Source organism: Nyctibius grandis, chromosome 15 (genome assembly GCF_013368605.1).
Source record: "Nyctibius grandis isolate bNycGra1 chromosome 15, bNycGra1.pri, whole genome shotgun sequence".
Taxonomy (NCBI): Eukaryota; Metazoa; Chordata; class Aves; order Nyctibiiformes; family Nyctibiidae; genus Nyctibius; species Nyctibius grandis.
In genome coordinates, this window is record NC_090672.1 from 6,623,099 (window position 1) to 6,639,772 (window position 16,674).

Below are 16,674 nucleotides of genomic sequence, written 5' to 3' on the forward strand. Positions count from 1 at the left end.
CAAGGAAAATGACACAGGTAGGAGTGGGAACTGCAGCTCAAAGGAGTGTCAGTTTGTCACAGTTACAATTTAAAGCAGTATCTCAGTTGCCTTCCTGGGTCAGACTGAGCTCTTCCAGTGCCTCTGATTTTTCCAGAATTGATTCATAGAGACTCTTGAGAAGGAGTAAAATACTAAAACTAAAAGTGAAAGTGAGTCCTTCAAGTTTATTCCAATGGAGGGGAGGAGGAAATGCTCAATAACTCCCAAGAATTTCACTGAACAGGTTCCCCCCAAAACAGTTTCTGAGCCTATTTTCATCAGAATTGCACCCACCGACATCACTTGTCAACTGTTTAGTTTTTATGAAATTTTAGATGAGATTTGATCTTTCAGAATACTGAAGCAGAGGGAAAATTTTACAATATGTGGGAGCCTAGTCTACAAGGAGATGGTGAAAGACTTCACCGCCTGTGTTTTGTGGAAGCTCAGCTGGCTGCGCGGGCCGTCTTCACTGCCTCAGGTAGGGATGCGGCTGTGTTATTTTCTCAGCTGTGGACTCAGTAAAGGTTCAGCTTCAGCTTCCTGTCGTCGTCTTCAATTTCCAGGCAATTGCCATCAAACAAAACCCCCCTGTGAGTCTGCACTCAGAAGGGAGGTCCTGGAATGTGAACTAATGTGACAAAAGGCAGAGGAGGGGGATCAGAATCCGCAGAGTGAAGCAGTCTGTATTTGCTCGTAAGTGAAGTTTCTCTTCAGTTGATATTTCACTGCTTGGGTAGTTTATTCTGGACAAATCCTGTCTTGTAACTTCTCCAAAATGGTGCAGGAGGTGCGTTATACGCAGGCCTGGGTTTTGTCCCGCCAGGAGCAGAGGGTGTGTGTGACCATGTGGCCACCTCCACGTCGTGATCCAGAGCGTACTCACCACACGGAGTGGTGCCAGGGTGGACTGATGCCCACCTGGTAAATCCGTCCCTGAAGTGTTTACAAGGGACATTTTTGTGGTGTTTTTTTCTACCTCTGTGCTGTAGAGAAACAGTTGACAAATGATAGTGGCAGGTGCAATGCTGATGGAAAAAGGCTCAGAAACTGTTTTGGGGGAACCTGTTCACTGAAATCCTTGGAGCTATTGAGAATTTCTTCCTTCACTCCATTGGAACGAACTTGAAGGAATCACATCGTTAGTAGTATATCCTCTTATTTATGTATTATAATTTTTGAGGTGCTGCATCACGTCCTTAGCCTGTTGAAGAATAGAAGCAAACCTTGACCGCAATTGTTTTAATTATATTCAAGATGCATTTTTCAGATGCAGCAGAGGCACAGCGGGTCTTGGTTCCCTCTGCAGAAACTACATGTATTTTAGGGCAAACTCACACCTCACCTTCCTTGGGGGGAAGGCTGGGGATCTTGGCAGCGCAGGGGGTGGCTGTCACACCTCGTGCCCTGTATCGGTATAATCCATAAATTTATGGGCCATGAGGAGGGGGGGAAATGCCTCAGCTCTGAGGACTACACGGAGGGGTCACCCCTGGGGGAGCATCAGGGAGAGGTGCTGGTGGGGAGAGCGCAGCAGGCCCCAGAGCGAGGGCGGCCTCGGGTGAGGTGCTGAGGGGGCCCTGAGGAGGCCGCGGCGGGCGGTGGAGGTCCCTGGCCGGGCGGCGGGGAGGGGCGCGGGGCGCCGCGGCCCGGCGGCCATTTTGCGGAGGACAATACCCGCCGCTCGGCGGGGCCCGCTGCGCCCGGCGGGCGGGGCGGGGCGCGCGCACGCAGCGCGGGCAGCGGCCGGGGCGCGCGCACGCTCCGCCTCCCGCCGCCGCGTTATGTAACGGCCGGGGCGCGCGCGCGCTCCCTCCCTCCCCCGCCTCCCTCCGCCCTGGCCCCGCCCCCTCCCCTCCGCCGGGGCCCAATGGGCGGCGGGGCCGCGCCGGGGAGGGGGCGGGGGAGAGCCCGGCGGGCGCGCGCACGCACGGGGGCAAGGCGCGGCCCCGCGGCAGTGCGTGCGCGCTCCCTGCCCCCCCCCGCCTTCCCCTCTCTCTCTCTCCTCTCTCTTCTCCGCCGCGCTCGGTCGTTTCTTCCCCCCCTTTGTGAGGCGCTCGGAGTGGCCCGGACATCGCTGACTCGCCATGGCCGACGAGAAGCCCAAGGTGAGGCAGGCGCTCTCCCGCCCCCTCCGCCTCCCTCCCGCCCTCGCCGCCTCACTTCGCCCCTCAGGCGGTGGCGGCGGGAGGCCAGGCCCCGGCCTCGGGCCCGGCCCCGGCCCGGCCAGCGCAACGGCCTGGGCTCCGCCGCGCCGGCTTTGCGCGCCATTTTCCTGCGCACCCAGGCCGCGGCCGCCTTCCCGCCCCGCCGGGGGAGGGGGGCCGGGGCCGCAGCCTCCCGGGGCGGGCGGAGGATCCCCGGGGAGGGCGGCGGGGAAAGGGGGGGGCCGAGGGGGGCGAATCCGGGCTCCCTTCCCGCCCTCCTCAGGGAGAGAGGCAGGTCCGGAGGCGGTTGCTGCTGTTGCCTTCCTCCTCCTCCTCCTCCTCCTTCTCCTCCTCCTCCTTGCGGGGCCGGATCCGGCCTCCCCTGCGCGGCTGTTGGTGGCTCGGGCGCAGCATCCCCGCTCGTAGCCAGCCTTTGGCTGGGGCACTTGCCAGCCCCTTCCCATACGGCGCTGGCAGGAGCGCGCCGGGGCCTTTCCGCCGCGGGAGGGGCGGGCATCGCTCCCTGCCCCTTTTGTGCTGCCTCTCGGCCCGGCTCCCCCGGCCGCGGGGGGGGCTCTGCGGGGCGGAGAGGGGCCGCGTGGGGCTTCGCTCTTCACGGCAGGAATTAAAAAACAACCACGGCGAAAAAAAAAAACCCACAACCAGCCAGCGCCGCGCTGCCGCCGTTGGTTTTTTTTTTTTTTTTTAAATTTTATTTTTTTTAAACCCTCCACCCCTTTTTAAACTGAGTTTGATGGTGCCAGAAAATGATGAACTGCGGCGGGCCGGTGTGTCGGGGCCGTGGCCCAGAGCGCGGCGTGCGGGGATCTGTCACATGGCGGGGACCCGCACCCCGGCCGGGGCCATCCCACACCCTCGCTGCTTCTCCTAAAGAAAATAAAGGTGAAAATGCTGCTGGGCACCTCCGGAGCGGGCGCTGCCCGGGATCTGAGTAGCGTTGAATCTTCTATTTGCCTCTCCCGTGATACTCTGGATCAGAACAAGAGCAACGGAGCTGGAAGTTGGTTCGCTGCAGTTTCTGCGTGTGGCTTCTAATGGAAGCGAGAGGATGGGACTGCTTGTTAAGGAGGGTTTTTTCTTAAACGTTTTCTGAAGGAGAAAGTTTGGTTCTTCTCAGATTTTGTCACCTTTTCAAATACAGTCCTTTATCTTAAAGTTTTCTTCAGAAGTACCTCAACTGATATGAAAAAGTTTAAGATATAGCAAGGAAGAGACTTGCTAGTGGTTGAGATCATAGTTATAACATAAATAACTTTATTCCTTTGATTTAGAACAGTAGCGTTGCATATTGTTGTGCCCTTGGTAGAAATAACTTTTTTTTAAAATTTCTTGTAAAACAACTGGCCTGGTAACTCTTCATTGCTACTTCACATGTTAACCGATCTCCAGAATGTCAACTAATATTAGCAGGGTTTGAGGTGGGGTTTTTTGTATGTGTGTGGCTTTTTTTTTTGTTTAAAATAAAAAGTATTGACCTTTATTTCCTAATTCAAAGTTTCAAGTTGGTAAACAGCTATGATATCTTTATTTCCTCCTTTTTAATGACCTGTTGCACTTCGGTAAAATGTTAACTTCTTGTTTCATACCTTTTAAAAAAGTGTTGTGTGTTTGTTTTTTTTTTTTTTTCCATTTCCTCAACAGGAAGGAGTGAAGACTGAAAACAATGACCACATTAATCTGAAGGTGGCAGGGCAAGATGGGTCTGTGGTGCAGTTTAAGATTAAGAGGCATACACCACTTAGTAAACTAATGAAAGCCTATTGTGAACGACAGGTATGGTTCTTGTATGATCATCAGGAGAACTGGTGTCTGGGGGAGAGGTGAACTTCATAGAGATACATGAAGACAGTAAAGTCTTAAAACTATGTAAATGTGCAAAATGATAAAGACTTAACAGAAACTAATTGTGTTGTGGAAAGTGTATTGCTCTTAGGTTCTGTTATAGAGTGGACTGACAGGGTTGTGACAGGAAAGGGGTAAAATAAAGACTGTTGTTATCTTTGTGAAATCTGCATTATAGGTGTAGGCTGTTGGGAGGCAACTGTTACTCTGCTGCTCAAAAACATCAGTATGGAAAGGGTGGGTTAGGAACATGTGGTATGTACTTAGGATAGAGAGTTGAGTGATAATCCGAGGTATTCTTGTAACTGAGTAACTTCTTGGTCTGATTTATTAGCTTAGTAGTATTGTATCGAGATGAGAGAATATCAATGAGTATTTCAGGGTTTAAAGGTGTCTAATGTCTAGCTGGAGAAGGAACTTGTACAGTTAATGATGGGCTTTGTTTTTTCTCTTGTGGCCTAGTTGTCAAATTAATCCTCTGAGGGACAAAAATAATGTTTTGCTAGTGTAGTGGCAACTGCAGCCAACCTACTAGGTTGCAGGCAGCTATTGCAAGTTTTAAAAACACCTATATAAGAGTAGTGCTTTTTAATGCTTTCTTCTGAAGCTTTTGATTAGGAAAATTTTGTCTCTGCTGTCCATGATTTTTTAATGAATGTCTGCCTTTTAAAAAGTTCCATCTCTACAAAAGTGTTTGGAATTGGGGAAGGTGGGTTTTTTTCAACACAAATTTCAGTAATATCATTGAATAAAATCAATATAAAATATTGAGGTAACTATTTCACTACCAAGAAAAACAAACTCTAATTCACATACAGAGTGGTAAAACCTCTTTCATTTACCCTTTGCTGCAATAGGATAGCAATAAGAATAAAGACAGGGAAAATCAGCCCTTGCTGCACAGGTGACTGTGTTCTTGTATGGGTGTTTTGGGGATAAATTAGTGAATATTGGAAGCTGTGAGCTCATTTTTTCCTACTTCTGTCAACAGACTCATATTATGCAAATCACTGTGTATTGCTTTTTGAAAAAACAAAGTGCAGTTATATCTGTCTCTTTTTTTGAGTTTGAGGATTGGTTAATTGTCTGTAAAGTCCTGGGAAAGGTGATTTTAGAAGTACCATTCATACTTCAGTTACTTGGAAACAAACAAAAGTAAGATTCTAAAACTTTTCACCAAAATTTCTACTCTGCTTTAAAAAAAACCAAACAGGTGCCAATTGGAGGGAAAAAAAAAGAAATCTTTAGAATGGGAAATATTTTTTCTGATTTTGATTTTAAGCCAGTAGGTATCCAAAGGATATTTCTGTGGAGATGGACTTGTCTTTGAATTTTGTTTCTTAGGTGTTTTGTTTAAAAGCATTTGTTCCACATGTCTCTGACAGATTTTGTTCGTGTTCTTAACTAGGCATACCCAATCTTAAAATCCTTAAGTTGTGTACTTCAGATTTAATTTTGGAGAGGTGGACACTGTGTATAGTAGAGAGTTTAGCAGCTTTAAAGAATGAAAATCATGTATTGCATGTAGTAGACCTAAAATGGAAGTAACTAACCTAGAATCATATGTTTAGAAGATCAAGACTATTTGCAATTATTCTAAGTGGGTAAAAAATCATCCATGGAACGTACTGAATTTTTTGTGGATACTAATCTCACCAAGGTACAGTTTTTCAGTATGTTTTCAGCTAGCATTTATTCAGCTCATAGAGTTGTCAGGAACCTGCAAAAAAACAACACTTCTGGAATAGAAAATATATATTTTAAGAAACACAATGTAGGAGAAAACGGCTCAAGCCAAATGTTGCTGTGCAAAAACGTGTTGCTGCCATGACACTTAGCCACATGGTTTTCTTAAACAAGATGGTGTTCCCAGTGAGCACTGCAGAATCTCAGTCGTGCTAGAGAAGGCATTTTGCTGTGAACTGTAAAGTCTTGATAGAGAAGTAACTTCTTTATAAAGAAGTTTATTTATATTCTTTATTAAAATATTTTTCCTGACAAATCAACTCAAAAATAATTAAAGTTTTCATTTGTGTGGTACATCTGCTCTTGCCTGGCTAAATGAAGGCTGCTTTTCTAAATCAGAGGTGCCAAAGCAGTACCATGCAGGACATTGGCTTTACTTCAAAACCAACTAGACTTACTGTATTTTTAGATACTCTGTAGAGAGAGTAGATAGAAGTGGTAAAGAAGTAGACACCAAGGTTCTTGGTTCTGGTTGTTTCGTCAAACTTATTCATCTTCCTTTGCAGAATGTAGTGTGCTGTAGAATATCTTTGAAAACTAACTTGTGAATTTGAAGCTTATGTTATGAGTAGAAGGGATTGTTGCTTTTTAATTATCTTTTTGAATCTGTTGGCTTAAGCGAGAATGAGAAGTAGTCTTCTGGGGATGGAAGAGGTCAGCAAAGTTACTATTGTGTGGTAGAAATGTTAATTCGAAATACTATTCAGTAGTTTTTGGAAGTAGGAGATTCCTTTAGTTTTTCTGAAAGTTCCAGTTCTGAATGGAAAAGCGTTGTTCTGTTGATTTCTTGTTAATAAGAATTCAAGGTCAAAAAGTTACCATTGGCTACTCTTTGCTGCTGCAGGCTAAGAGATGGTGGTTGCATTTCTGGAAAAATATTTTAGAATACCTTTGCTTTTGGGGAAGATCAAAAAGGAGTGTTGAATATTGCTGTTTGACATTTGTTACCCAAAGTGTTGCATCTAATTTTTAAGTGAGTTATTATTAAAAAGCGCTATAAAAACCCTGGCTTTTGGAGTGAGACTTGTGTACTAGAAATTGTTTTATTGTAACTTACAGTCAGTGGGGGCACTGTTGCTTCCCTTAGCTGTTGGACACAATGCAGATTTTAATACAAAACAGGTTGCAAGGATTTGTAGTGAAATGCCTTAAAGTCAGTGCATGAGGGGAATACAAAGACTATATCTGCATTGTGAGTGGTGGCTTTTAATGATCATGCTACAATTCCAGTGACAGTTCAAGAGAAAACTAGGGAGTACTTTTACACCAGACTTACTTCCCTTTGTGTTACTTCTCTTTGTCCAGGGGTTGTCAATGAGGCAAATCAGATTCCGGTTCGATGGGCAGCCAATTAATGAAACAGACACACCTGCACAGGTAAACAACAGAAGCAAGACTAAAGAACTGCATTGGAAATTTGCTGCAGGAGTTGATGCTTCTGTTTCATATAGAACACTTGTGTAATTGTGTATATTAGTGATAGAACTTGATCTTTTTTACCACTAGTTTGGTATAACTAGTTTAGAATTATTGGAAATGGAATCTAAGACTTTAGTGTTTTGAATAATAAGTCTGTATCACCTTAGGAATAAAACATGAACGTGAAGTACAGTGTACAGATGGTGAGTCTTGTAAAACTGTCATGTTATTGAGTCACAGCTCTGAGATAAGAATTGGTAAGTTAAGAGTTGAGTTTTTCCTGAAGCAGTGGCTTTATTTTTTTATAAAACCTTGCCAGGATGTTAGCAGAGATCCTGTTTGCGAACTAGCATTTGTAATACAAAAGTCACTTTCTGTTATTTGTAATTTGAAGCTCTGTTTCAATGGCATAAAATTAATGAGTAATATGAAGTTTGGGCTATCTGTTTGTAATTGGTCAAAACGAAGGCCATGCCAAGAGCAGAGTGGTTTGCTGTGGCTCTTGGGTACTTTGCTGTACTGCTCCACGTAGCTGTTTCATCAGCCTTCCCAAGTGATACGGTTTTATATGCTTTCCAGAACCACTTGTTAGAAAATAAAGGACCCTTGTTTTTAGAAGGTTTATAGTAGATCTGTATTTTCTAAGCAGTTGCTCCAAAGAATGTGCCTCTTATGGCCACAATCTATGCAACTTTTTAACCTGTAATACTGATAATTGAGGCAATAGGGTGCTTTTCTCTCTATCCATGTTATGCTGAAGCTAAGGATCAGTCTATTTATAGCTGCGGTAAATGCCATAGACCAGTTTGATTTCCTGGAGCAGAAATTGAGACTGTTTAGAAATATAACTTACATTAGTTGGAGCAACTCCTTCGGTCTTGGTACAGATTTTGTCAGTAGGTAGTATTAACATCCCAGGAATATCAACCGTAAAACTTACGGTGAAAAAGGAGAATTATATTAATAAAGTATTGCTGTTCCTCGCTGGCAGTTTGTTACATCGTTGACCATATAAAGTGTTTCTAATATTTTTGTGCTTGCTGATGCTGTTTTACTGCTTGGTTGGGCTAGGGGCCTTAATTATAGTCTGCTTTCTTTAGTGCTGTAGCTGAAGCCCCTTGCACATTTGAACAGCAGCAGCAAAGTGGAATTGTGGCAATGTTCTAAGGTAAACTGAGGAAATAAATAGGAGAAAGACAATGGAATGGCAAAGTAGGCAACAGAACTAAAATATTATGAATGCCAATCTTTTCCGTAGGAGTCATACAGTGCACCCTGAAGTTACATACTTGAATTCATTCTAGGGCAATAGTTATCAACTGGCATTTTTTTCCATGCAATTTCTTTGCTTTTGAGTTATGGTGCAGTAGGTTAAATGTACAAAGTGATGATGATGGAGGTGAGCGGGGCTGGTCTGGTTCAGCTGCATAAAAAGTAAACATGAAGATAGGAAATGTAAGAACAACCCAACCTATAGTAGATACCTGAGAAGAGTTGAAAGCCTTTTTTTTCTCTTTTCTGCTATAGTTGGAAATGGAGGATGAAGATACAATTGATGTGTTCCAGCAGCAAACAGGAGGAGTTTACTAAAAAACAAACACACAAAAAAAGAACCTGCTACTTTCCTCTCCAGAACTGTGCTCCCACAGGCGACACATTCACAATTAGAAGAATGAGACTTGGTTCAGCCACATCCTGACTACTGCAGTATAGTTTTCTCTCTTCTCTCTCTGATTTTTTTTCCTATTCCTTCTATTGTACATAAGGTAACTGGTGTATGTGCACAGACATAATGCATATTTTTTTTAACTAAATGGCCAATGGTATGTTTTGATCAACATTTAATGGAGATGGGGTGGGAAAACAAACTGGTTCTGTGAAAATGCCCCTTTCTCCATTAGTGGCATGCTCCTTCTACTTTTATCTTTATATTCCAGTAAGTTATTTTGCTCTCACTGTTTAAAAACAAAAACCTTACATACCTTGTTTGATTGGATAATTTCAATGTTTTTCTTTTATCATTGTAAAACCAAGGACAATTTTATAACTTTTTTGTACGTAGCTGTTACATGTAGAGCAATTTCTGTCTAAGTAGGGGTAAATTACTCTTTAAAAAAAATCCTAGATAGTTTTCCCTTCAAGTAAAGCGTCTTGTTGTTTAAATAAACTTCTTGTTTAAAATAACCAGTTTTCTTTATTTTTCTGTGGAGTAATAGTACTCAGCACTTGTATTTCTTTCTCTGCAGCACTTTATGCTTCTCAGTTCTCAGCTTTCTATGTGGTAAGTAAGCATAATCCCTCTTTTACAGTCAGAAGACTGTTGGAAAATGAAAGGCTTCCTTGAGACCTCTCAGTCAGTCAGTAGTTGAACTGGAAATAGAAGTCAGTTTTGTCTTACTTTGATTTTTTTTTTTTTGGTGTATGTTCTGCTAAGCCAAAAATGTTTGATTAGGCAAACTGCAAAATATGGGACTACTTATGCCTTTGGGTTGAGCTCTTTTTGTCAGTCTTTAATAGAAACATCAGTATTGTTACGGTAGCTTATTTAAAACTCTGTATTTGAATGCTTTTTGATGTAAACATTAAGTTAAAACAAGCAAATAATTTCGTTAACCATTCAGTTTACCATGGTATCAAATGGGAGATGCTTGGAAATGTAAAGCAAAAATAAAAAATTGAGTTCTGTTTTTGGGTGTATTTAGCTATGGTGGTATAGATTCCAAGCTCTGCTTTACCATTGTGGTGTTCCTGCTTGAAAGGGGAAGATGCTTGAAGTACTGAAGGGAGCCAGTGATAATGATGTTTTTCATGAGTCTTTTCCACAAGGCTGCTGTTCTTGAGTTTTCTCATGGGGAGGTTCAGAGGTTGTTGTGAAACCCATGGACATTCATGAAAGATACACCGATCTACTCAGCAGCTCCAAAGCATTCTCTGATGTCCTAGGAATGTTCTAATATTTTGTGGTGTTTGCAGTAAGTTAATGCTCTTTTAGGTATTAACTTGTTAGCAGAGCTCACTTTTTGGTGGTAGTTTTTGTAATAGTTAATTCAAGAAGTGGTTATTATACGCTAGGCCTGTGCCTGCTGGATCTGGAAATTCTTTAACTTTGTGGCAAACGATGAGTCTGTGCATTTAGCTGATGGACAATGACCTATTTGACTTCTGTCACAATTTTAACACGTTTGATATTAATTGCATCTAATGGAGATACGAGGAAAAAAGCATCTGTTTTTGCAGTTGTTTTTGACTGTGTAGCTGAAGGATGTAATGTACTGTATGCCACTGTTTTAATTTTGGGATATTCTACTGCTAAGTAGATAATTTCTTATTCTGCTATGTATCTTGTAGACTTCTGTGGTATATTGCAAGATTGGAATTCCCTCTTGTGAACAAATATTTTCATATCCAAACCTGCAAAGGCCTGGAAAAAACTTTTTTGGGAGGAAAAAAAAAGGGTGGTGGTGGTGAATATACTTCAACACCTCTCATAGGTTAGAATTGGCATACATTCTTCTTTGGCTTTAGAGTCTCTGGCTTTCAACCTGGCTAGACTTCTGATAACAGTGTATAAAATTCTTTCAACTTGATGTCATGCCAAGACTTCTCCCAGGAGAAAGCTGTCTTTATCTTGTTTGGCCAAAAAAGATGTTTGGACTTGCTTTAGTTTCTGAAGAAAGGGTGAGGTCTCCTTAAATACAGTCTTTTTTCAGCCCAACTTAAGACTGTGAAGCTCAAAACTCCTTGTTGTATCTTGCCTACTGTTTTTTATTTCCTGAGGCAATATAAGGCAAGTGACAGGTACTGAACAGCATGCTTTCAAAAACAATGTCTTAATTTCCCGCCTTAGTAGAGTGGTACTTAATCTGTTGTGAACTTATGTGCAGGATTCTTGTAACATGATGTTCCATTAATAAAACGAGACCATTTAATGTGAATGTTGATTAGCTTACCAAAATTCCACTGTGCACAGATGAAAAACTTTGGCTTTTGTACATTTGAATTGATGTGGCAGCTTTGGAAATAGTCCTTAATTCAGCATAAATTGAAATTTTCTCTAGTATTTAGCAACAGACTATTAAAAAAAAGGGAGAGGCATTGATCATCTAAATTTTTTCCATTTCTCACATCTTTTCTCTATTCACCTGAGTTTGCTCCTTATATTTCTGAAATAATTCCTCTTAACAGTGCTGAACGGTGTTTGTGTAAGATGGTGTCTGCAATCAATGGTCTTTTCTGAGAGATGTTTCCTTGATTAGATAAAAATCAAGAAACTCTCAAAGATCTTAAGTGACTTAGTTCCTAAAGAGCTTCAAACATTTAATTCCCATTAGTCTAGCAAATTGTGGGCTGGCACATTCTGATATGTATTTGTGTACACGGCAATGTGGAGATACTAACCTTTTTTTTTTTAAAAAACTATTGTTTTAGAACTCTCCTTGCGTGATCTTGCAAATATTCCCCTTATGACAGAACTTGTTGCTTGTTGGTACTGCTCCTCTGCTGCTTAGAGAATTTACCTGTTGATTCCTGTTTGCTGGGACCCAAATGGTTTTGCTGTGACTACCTCTTCACTAAGAAAGCTACTGCTAGGGGTGACGATTCAGAAGTGGTATGAAGTACAGGGATATAAACAATTTGGATCAAATTATTTGCAGTTCACTTAACTGTTCGGCCTGGCTTAATTTGTAACCATTCTCATGTTCACACTGGTAGCCTAATGGACTACTGGAAGTCCACATGTTGGAGGATGAAGGAAAACTGGGCAAAGAAGTCTTGTCATGCTAGTTGGGAGGTAAGTTTTTCATGTTTATTAAACAGCTCGGATCTTTCAAGAGCCTTGGCAAATTGTATTATTACCCACAATTTTCAAATAATGTATTCTAAAGTGATTGCCATGCAATTTAGTTAATACTCCTCTCATGGTTTTTAAATGAAAAAGAATGGAGTAAGTCATAATTGGCTACCATACTGTAGAGAGTTCTTGTGGATGATAAGAACTTGCCTTTAGCGTATGTACTGGGTCGTTAGTCCCTTGGACAGTTTCAGTTGTGGAATGGACACAACCTTAAGCATTGTTTGGCTTTCCAGTTATTTAAAAAGGTGTAACAAAGTTTGTTTTGGGCACCTAAAGTTAGGCATTTTTATTCACATATGGGGAGGATAATGACCGATTGAAAGCAGAAGTGGTTTTGGTGGGACCCTGCGTTAACTTCTGAAAATCACTGCCTTAGTTTATCTGCACAGTGGGGATAATGCCCACTTAAAGGGCTCTTGTAGGGATCAATATTAAGTAGCCTGAGATGCTCGTTCAAAAGGGGTTCTGAGAGTGCAAGGCTGTTCTGAGATGGAATATGCTAAACTGCCAAGAGTGTAAGGAAATACTCTGAGTGGTAATGTGAGAGAGATTCTTGTACTGGCATATGGAGGTGTTCTCAACAAAAGAAAAAGCCTTGTGGTAGTACTGACATAATTGCTGCTTCAAGATAACTACAATATCAAAACAGAGCATCTCTGCAAAGGTTATGGTCAAAGCCAGATTATTTTCTTGCAAGAATATTCCTTTCTAGTACCTTCACTTCATTACTTCTGAGGCAGACAGTGTAATGTAAGTGCTGTCATTTTGTCTGTCAGATACTGGTTCTGTTGTGACCGTTACTGCAACATTAATGAAAAGGTATAATGTGACTGGCTCAAAGAAATAATACTTTCTATGCTTCAGCCAGTTGGAAAGAATTGAATTTCTAAGGAAAGGCAATTTGTTTTCAAAGCTAAAAATAAAAAACTAGATGCTTCCTTGATCATGATCTATTAAATTGAAAGCGAACAATAAATTGAAGGATTTTTATTAGAATTTTAGATCGGGGCTACTTTAAGTATGCTTGTATCAGCTGGTGTGATGGACTGTTGTGGAGTAATAAAAGACAATCTAAAAGCATTTAAATAACTTGAATTATTCTTAATTATGTTACCACTGTAATTAAGACATTTCATTCTTTGGATTATTGAGGTTTGTTCATTCTGGCTGTTAAACAGTTGCCAAACTGAATGTGTTCTGATAGTGACTGATTTAATCCTCTAATTTATCTTGCTTTTTTGTACTTAGTGTCAGGATGGGTTGGTAGTACAGCACTTCTCCCTGTAGTTAGGAGGCAGGAGTGTGAGGGTAAACGGGAGATGGAAGATTGGATTTTGATCCCTGTTTGCAGTTTTTCGTTGGCCTTCAAGATGCTTAATTACAGAGGTTTCCTGGTTTCTTCACTAGTAGCATGGGTCTAATGGTCTTCCTCCAACATGGAGATGCTGGGAGGTCCCGCTGGTATTTATGAAATGGTTTGAGTCCATTTGAGGGGAAGAGTTTTCCTCTCCTCCTGAAGAATTTCAGCTTGTGCAGGAGGGATCAAGTAGGGCCAGTGGTGCTATGAAAGAAGTGGCTCGCTGTCAGCAGAGATGCCAGAAGTCGTGAGGGTCAGGGCGGTGCTGTAGAAAGACAACAGATGTGTATGAGTTGGTGAGGAGCTGCAGGGGGAATGGGGACTATGGGAGGAGCTGAAGGTTTTGAGAATTAATCATGATGAGGATGACTTTGGAGCCCTGGGGAAAAGACTAAGGTTTTGGAAGCCCAAATAGATAGTAAATAGATTGTTGCTCCTTAGGAAAGGAATATTCTCTGGGGGCACATGGATACAAAGGACACCCTTTGTGATGAATTTTGTGCTGGTTTTGGTGTCTTAGATCCCCCCCTTTCAGCATCCAGTCCATAGATCTCATTAAAGCACATCTGATATCCTCCAAGGGCTCTTGAAGGATCACTTGGTTAGGAAAACTTCACAGTTTAAGCAAACTCAGACAAAAGTGGGATGAAAGGAGCTCTTTGAGGACTCTTGTCAGGACAATGACTTCCCCTTCCAGTGATGCTTGTCTTTTTTTTCCACTAAGGAGCAATGCTTTGGAGTACACTGCCAGCCTTGGGAATGTTGGATGCCCAGACAAGAACAGCAGCACGCACTCTGCTTTTCATGTTGTTTGGAACTACATCTCTGCAGCTTTGAGAGAAGTCTGGACATTGTGCTTCAAGCCTCCTTCCCAAACGGTAACTTACTGTTATGAACTTCACCTGGAGATGTAGAGAGGCACCAAAGCAACTTTCACAACTCTTGCAACATACAGCATCTGCTCGGTAGGACAAACCGTTGAATCTGTAGGATACCAGTTGTCCACTGAACTTCCACCATGCATTGCTTTAGATGCAGAAGTCTTTGACAGCTGCAAATCCAGCTGTAACAAGGATTATTTGTTAGCTGATATTTACTTTTTACATTCAGCCATGAGTGAACAGGAGGAGGAAGAAAAGACAAGACTGAAATCAAAACCTCTTTTTTGTGTGATGTGCTTGGAACAAAGAAAGAATGTGCTTTGTGACTGTGCTGTAAGTAGCAGAGACTGGTGTGAAGAAGAAACCCTTGGTCATGGGAGGATGGCCACGCTGAGGCTTTTCTCAAACCAATGGTCTCTCTCCTTGCCTAACCCTTGCATTTCCTGGAGTCTTGTTCAGACTTCCAGATGCTTTTTGCATTCATTGCCAGATGAATTTCAACAACAGGTGGAATTGTTTGGTGTGTGAGTTTTTCAAACAGCTGCTGAGAATTGTTCTGATCAAATGTCATCATCCTGGGGAGGATGGTAAGCCCACTTGCTGTAGCAATCTTCATAAACCCCTTCATCTTGTTATGGGTAAATAATCAGCAAAGCAGCTTTTGTATAAAGACTGTCCTGCAGTCAGGACTGTTTCAGAGATCAGTGGGGTCCCTTGGAAATACTGCGGGTTGAGAATTTTAAAGCTGTATGTTAAAACTAGCTTTGTCAGAGGGAACGGGTTTTTCTTCATCTTTACTTTTAAAAAAATGGCTGCCTATGTCTCAGGGATACAAATTTAAGAGTCAAATCCTGTGGGTTTGAATAAAAAGCATTTAGATGACAAAATACTTTGGAAAGTTCCCAAGAGAGCAGCTGCTTACCTGTATGCAAGTAGGTATCATTTGACTTCTTAATGCCCAAGCCTAAGGGATAATAGAATTAAAACTGTGTCATGTTACTTAAAATTTCCCTTTAATCTACCTCTGGAAAGATGTGATGCAACAGAAAATTCCCTGGGGACCTAAATAGTGGTTGGGGCTTTTTTAAAAACATTCTTCTTCTAGATCCTAGATTAGAAAAAATAAAATACTGTGGTCCTGCTTGTGTAGTTTTAGCAGTTGAGCTTTTTCCTGAGTTGTGTTAGTATTAAGGCTGGTGGTAATTCAGACACTTGAGACCTCATGTTGTACATAGAGTGAAGTAGCACAAACAAAGCTTGCGTTTTTCAGACCAAAAAGAAATACTGTCTGGAGAAAAGTTTTTTGGGGGTATTAAGGGCTGTTAATAGTGCAAACTGGGAGGGATGGATAAAAGAGAGAGGGGTTTTCTTTCCCCCTTCTCCCTCCTTTATGCAAGTGCTAATGAAAATAACGTTTGCAGTGGGAGGTCCTGGTGCATTAATTTTGGAGTAAAAGTGGTGATCAAGGAAGCATCTGTATGTCTGAAAGCTGCAAGGGAGTTCAGGAGGCTCCCAGGCACCAAATCAAAGGTGGGTTTGACAGGTCAACAGCCAACATCTGGTAGTTTAAATCAGGTGCTGTATGAGTTTTGAGCTGGCGCTTGGTGGAAGATACAGAGCATGAAAGCATGGAGCCTCGTGCTTTTAAGACACAGGTGAGCAGTGTTGCTGGGCTTTACTCCACCTACCATAGATGTTTTTGGACTCACCTAATTGTCATGGAATAATCCACTGCTCCAAAATCCTCTGATATTGCAAATTATTTTATTCCATTATATGTTTTGAGGTGACAGTATTTCACGCCAGCCCCGTGTGTCTCTGCAGACCATTGGATGTGTCTCCATCCTCGTCGGAGCCAACCTCTAATGCCGCAGCAGCCTCGCACGGACACCTCCCACATCCTGAGAGCCTCTGTATTGTTCATTCACGTATCCCGGAGTTGCACCATGATATGGTGTGAGGCAACTCCAAGGCAGGTACAGGCCGGGCCACCTCCCAGCATGGTGGTGAGTGAGGGACCGGGGCCTGGGCAGGGGTGGCCCAGTGGGGGGCCTGGGCTGGGCGTTGGTGGCCCGATGGTGCTGGAGGTGATGTCCTTAGGGGTGGCTTTGGGGGCAGGCGAGGCGCGAAGGGGCGTTTGTCGAGGAAGGGCGATGGGTGGGGCGGTGGGGCCTGACCCCCCCGGGCTCCCCTCACGGCGGAGCCCTCAGCACCGTCACAAGGGAAACGCCACCGAGACTTTTTGTCTCGCCTCATGTGTGGCTGAGCCAATCACAGCTCGCCTGGTAGGAGCGACAGGCCTCCGGCCAATCATCAACAAAAGGTGCTGCTGCCAGGTACAGCCAATCACCGCAGAGCAGACGTATTGCTTCACCAATGAGCTTC

General features: G+C 42.8%; 1 protein-coding gene across 1 annotated transcript; it reads left to right on the plus strand.

The window, feature by feature from the left end:
* The first annotated feature begins 1,922 nt into the window (after positions 1-1,922).
* SUMO2 (small ubiquitin like modifier 2) lies at positions 1,923-9,380 on the plus strand. Its single transcript, XM_068413162.1, has 4 exons — positions 1,923-2,129; positions 3,831-3,962; positions 7,083-7,154; positions 8,724-9,380. The coding sequence occupies exons 1-4, from the start codon at positions 2,109-2,111 to the stop codon at positions 8,784-8,786; spliced, it is 288 nt and encodes a 95-aa protein (XP_068269263.1). The 5' UTR covers positions 1,923-2,108; the 3' UTR covers positions 8,787-9,380.
* Positions 9,381-16,674: the final 7,294 nt, after the last annotated feature.

Bases quoted from the DNA above. Each gene is read 5' to 3' on its own strand.
- SUMO2 (XM_068413162.1), top strand. From the start codon at position 2,109: ATGGCCGACGAGAAGCCCAAG. The intron at 3,963-7,082 runs GTATGGTTCTTG...CTCTTTGTCCAG, and splicing joins AAGCCTATTGTGAACGACAG to GGGTTGTCAATGAGGCAAAT. The intron at 7,155-8,723 runs GTAAACAACAGA...TTTCTGCTATAG, and splicing joins AAACAGACACACCTGCACAG to TTGGAAATGGAGGATGAAGA.